At 37.4% G+C, this 4,928-nt stretch overlaps 1 protein-coding gene across 4 annotated transcripts; it reads left to right on the forward strand.

The window, feature by feature from the left end:
• The first annotated feature begins 330 nt into the window (after window positions 1–330).
• LOC127117595 (pentatricopeptide repeat-containing protein At3g06920) lies at window positions 331–4,622 on the forward strand. Of its 4 annotated transcripts, XR_007801998.1 has the most exons (4): window positions 331–515; window positions 613–3,511; window positions 3,992–4,192; window positions 4,318–4,622. XR_007801998.1 is itself a non-coding variant. In XM_051047665.1 (2 exons), the coding sequence occupies exons 1-2, from the start codon at window positions 491–493 to the stop codon at window positions 3,300–3,302; spliced, it is 2,715 nt and encodes a 904-aa protein (XP_050903622.1). In that variant the 5' UTR covers window positions 331–490; the 3' UTR covers window positions 3,303–4,622. The 4 variants fall into 4 exon arrangements, 1 of the variants encoding a protein (XP_050903622.1); XR_007801997.1 differs by having other exon boundaries at window positions 613–4,192; XR_007801999.1 differs by having other exon boundaries at window positions 613–4,154.
• Window positions 4,623–4,928: the final 306 nt, after the last annotated feature.

Raw genomic sequence — 4,928 nt, forward strand, 5'->3', positions numbered from 1 at the left:
CCTCCCATCCGTTGGTAAGCCTTAAATTTTTTTTCTGATTCGTTGCATATTTACCACTCTTGAAATTCCTTTGTCTTGCTTGTGACGAATGCGTTAATTGTGGTTCTTTTCTTCTTCTCCTTTCTTCTAATTTAATCATGCATCATAGAGAGAATTAGTGAATTTCGATACCAATAAACCATTCATGATCCAAAAACAGCCCTCTAGTTATACATATCCTAAACAAACTAAAAAAATCCAAATCGATTCATGTCTATACCCAAAATTTAGTTAAGTGAACATTGTCTAATTAAACCATAATTTCATTAATTTTTCCAATTAACAATATAGTATAAAATATTAGTTTTATCGTAATTTAACAATTACAAAGAAAATTAAAGTCGTGAATCATATGTTCCCCCTTCTTCTTCTTCTCTGCGCTTTCTTGCTCAACTCTGTATTTATCTACCTTGTTGTTATACTCCATTAATTCTCCATAATCAACCACTTCATGAAGATTCTAACAAGGGTTCAAGGTTTTTGCTTCTTTCTCCCCCCCCCCCCCTCTCTCTTTTCATTCCATGTTACAATCTATAATCTGATTAGTATTTTTTATTGTTGTTATCGTTGCAGTTCTAAAGTTTCGATTTTTCTTTAAATGCTATACAATTGACCCTTTATCCAAGAGGTTCTCATCATCATCTTCAAATGGGTCTCATTTTTCTACTTCTGAAACGTATGATAAAGTTAATCCATTTATGGGTGATAGCTACCAAGACAATGCAACAAAAGTTGATGGTATGAGAAAGACAATGTATGATGTATGTGGGGTTTTGGATGCTGGGCCATGGGGGCCTGCTGTTGAGGATGCACTCAACTTGTTCGATGAAATGTCTCAACCAGAAGTGATTGTTGGAGTGATGAGGAGGGTGAAGGATATGAATGTTGCATTTCAGTATTTTAGGTGGGTGGAGCGAAAAACTGAACAACCACATTGCCCCGAAGTTTACAATGCGCTACTCATGGTTATGGCTAGGACTAGAAACTCGGATTATCTGGAACAGATTCTTGAAGAAATGAGTGTGGCTGGATTTGGACTCTCCAATCATATTTGTATAGAACTGGTTGCTAGTTTTGTCAAATCGCAGAAGCTAAGAGAAGCTTTTGGTGTTATTGAAATAATGAGGAAGTTCAAATTCCGTCCTTCATTTTCGGCTTACACGACACTGATTGGTGCCTTGTCTGAGGCAAACAAACCTGATCCCATGCTCACCCTCTTTCACCAAATGCAGGAGATAGGTTATGAAGCAAATGTACATCTTTTTACCACGCTTGTTCGCGTGTTTGCTAGGGAGGGTCGCATAGATGCGGCTCTGTCCTTGCTGGATGAGATGAAGAGCAACTCGTTTACTGCTGATCTTGTCCTTTATAATGTATGTATAGACTGTTTTGGTAAAGTTGGTAAGGTGGATATGGCATGGAAATTCTTTCACGAGATGAAGGCACAAGGGTTGGCTCCTGACGATGTCACATATACTAGCTTGATTGGAGTTCTTTGCAAGGCTGGGAGATTGGAAGAAGCTGTTGAGTTGTTTGAAGAACTGGATCTCAACAGGAGTGTCCCTTGTGTCTATGCTTATAATACCATGATTATGGGTTATGGTTCAGCTGGGAAATTTAATGAAGCATACAGTTTGCTTGAGAGACAAAAGAGAAAGGGGTGTATACCTAGTGTCATTGCATACAATTGCATTCTAACCTGCTTAGGAAGAAAGGGTAAAATAGAGGAAGCATTGAGGATCCACCAAGAAATGCGACAAGATGCCGCACCTAATCTTACAACCTACAATATTTTAATTGACATGCTTTGTAAAGCCGGAGAACTCGAAGCTGCTCTGAAAGTTCAGGAAACCATGAAAGAAGCCGGCTTATTCCCAAATATTATGACTGTAAATATAATGATTGATCGACTATCTAAAGCTCAAAAACTTGACGAAGCTTGCTCCATATTTTTAGGATTGGATCATAAAGTATGCACTCCCAACTCAAGAACATTTTGTTCACTTATCGATGGCTTGGGTAGATGTGGCAGGGTAGACGATGCTTATAGTCTTTATGAAAAAATGTTAGATTCTGGTCAAACTCCAAATGTAGTAGTGTATACATCTCTTATTAAGAACTTTTTTAAGTGTGGTAGGAAGGAGGATGGTCACAAAATTTACAAAGAGATGGTTCATAGGGGCTGTTCTCCTGATCTGATGCTTCTTAATTCTTACATGGATTGTGTTTTCAAAGCTGGTGAAGTTGAGAAAGGTAGGGCTTTATTTGAAGAAATAAAGGCTCAGGGTTTAGTTCCTGATGTCCGGAGCTACTCGATTTTAATTCACGGTCTCGTGAAAGCAGGTTTTTCAAGAGAAACATATAAGTTGTTCTACGAGATGAAGGAACAAGGACTGCATTTGGACGTCCTTGCTTACAACACTGTAATTGATGGATTTTGCAAGTCCGGTAAAGTCGATAAAGCATACCAACTGCTGGAGGAAATGAAGACAAAGGGTCTACAACCCACTGTTGTAACCTATGGTTCTGTCGTTGATGGACTAGCTAAAATTGACAGGCTTGATGAAGCATATATGTTATTTGAAGAAGCAAAATCAATAGGTGTTGATTTGAATGTAGTTATCTACAGTAGTCTTATTGACGGGTTTGGCAAAGTGGGAAGAATTGATGAAGCATACTTAATTTTGGAGGAGTTGATGCAGAAAGGTCTGACTCCAAACACCTACACTTGGAATTGCTTACTCGATGCATTGGTGAAAGCTGAGGAAATTGATGAAGCTCAAGTCTGCTTTCAGAACATGAAAAGCTTAAAATGTCCTCCAAATGAAATGACTTACAGCATTATGATAAATGGTCTTTGTATGATTGGAAAATTCAATAAGGCTTTTGTATTTTGGCAAGAAATGCAGAAAAAAGGTTTAAAACCCAATTCTATCACATACACCACAATGATTGTGGGACTTGCAAAGGCTGGAAATGTTATGGAGGCAAGAGGCCTATTTGATAGATTTAAGGCAAGTGGGGGCATACCCGATTCTGCTTGCTATAATGCCATGATGGAAGGACTAAGCAGTGCCAATAAAGCAATGGATGCATATACAGTTTTTGAGGAAACTCGAATGAAAGGATGCCGTGTAAATAGCAAAACATGTGTTGTTCTTTTAGATGCCTTGCATAAGGCTGACTGCCTTGAGCAGGCAGCAATTGTTGGTGCTGTCTTAAGGGAAATGGCAAAGTCTCAACATGCTACAAGGTTACCCTGAGAACTGGTTGCATATATTGTACTGGTACCGGAATAGAAGCTTGGCTTCTTTGCAGTAAACGCGTGCCTTCCAATGTCACCAGCTCTTTGATAAGGTGTTAATGGCCCTAGCCTCACAGGAAATTCTTACAAATTGCATTAGTTTTGTCAGGCTCCATAATAATGGGAAGCTTCATGAAGGTGTCATCCTACATTTCTTTCAGACTCCTGGTGAGTTTCAGTGAGTGTTTGAGAAGGAGATTTTTCATGCCTAATGGTTTTCCTAAAAGTGAATGTTTGTAACTTCATTCATATTGTATTTCAATGTGAGCCACTATTTGAAAAGTAACGCAGACTGTTATTTTGTGGATTGTGTCTACTACAAGATTTGTGGGCAAGATATTATAATTTTTATGACTTAGATATTCTATCATTATGTGAGGTCGGATAGAATATTCAATCATTATCTGTGGTCTGATTGATTCATATTCTTATGTCAACATGGTAACTGAATTGGCTCTGTATATTTGAGTAAGTATTTGACAAACTTAGTGTGATGGTGTTTAAGTTTGAAGTGAAGTGTCCACTTTTCGGTTTATATTGGATCATATGTGCACACATCAACTTTTGACCGGGTCATTTTAACCAACTACTATTCACCTCCAAATTTTCTTACATGTTTTTGTTGAAACTTCTCCAATGATGTTGCAGTATAGTTCAAAGCAAAACTGGCTGGATTTCAATTCTCCATTTCTTTCATCACTCTGTTGAATTGCACACTATCAAAGTAACTTATCAAGGAGATGATGAAGAGCAAAAGGAGAGTTTGATGGGCGACGAGTCAGGTGGCCTCTGCTCCCTCTCTACAACACAGGTGCTGCCAAAACTTTTCACATCAGATTCAGCTCTTTGGTATATACTGTAACTTATTCAGCTCTAAGTACTGCCACTTTTGGCTTTTGATTAAACAAAAAATTTATGGATTTGCTGGTTGTTTGATTGCTTGTCTGGCTTGCATGTTACTGTATAATTTACAGCATTGTTCACCTTTGGCACCTGTTAGCAGTTGAAAGTACAACCATTTTCTTGGACTGGCGCACCAAATGGAAATGATGTTTGGCATTGTTCGTGTTTTTGCATGGTTATTTATTTCTGCTCGGTGGATCAGTAGTAAGGCTTTGACATTAATTGCGATCATAACTGAGATCGACGCCTTTATTTAGTACTGCCTGAGTTATATATCCCTTTTGGTCGAAGAATAGTTTCCGAGTTGTTGATTAGATTATGTGATACATAGCCCTGAACCAGGAAAACAAAACAAAGATGTCTTGAGTTGATTTTATGGAGTGATTTGTGGTGAAGTTGGTATTGCTGATATTTGAGTATAAATGCTTGATAAAAAATCACATTTGAAGAACACAATCAATAATGATATTCTCACTGTGAATCAAAACAAATATACTTAATCCCTTATTCTTTTGTTTTGCTTCATTCCCTATATAGTGAAATGTATCACAAGGATCTTTTATTAAACTCTGATGGTAGATTGGAAAAACTTATTTTTTTATGGTGTGACCTTTGTTTCAACTTTTTTTAAAACTTAGTTTTTATATTGTTACATATTTTTAAAGATTTTTTTGAAAAAAAG

This window comes from Lathyrus oleraceus, chromosome 2 (assembly GCF_024323335.1).
Source record: "Lathyrus oleraceus cultivar Zhongwan6 chromosome 2, CAAS_Psat_ZW6_1.0, whole genome shotgun sequence".
NCBI lineage: Eukaryota > Viridiplantae > Streptophyta > Magnoliopsida > Fabales > Fabaceae > Lathyrus > Lathyrus oleraceus.

What these genes read in the sequence shown, in the direction of transcription:
- LOC127117595 (XM_051047665.1), top strand. Translation starts at nt 491, where the DNA reads ATGAAGATTCTAACAAGGGTTCAAG. An exon ending in GATTCTAACAAGGGTTCAAG is followed by an intron (nt 516 to 612) that starts GTTTTTGCTTCT and finishes TTATCGTTGCAG; the next exon opens with TTCTAAAGTTTCGATTTTTC.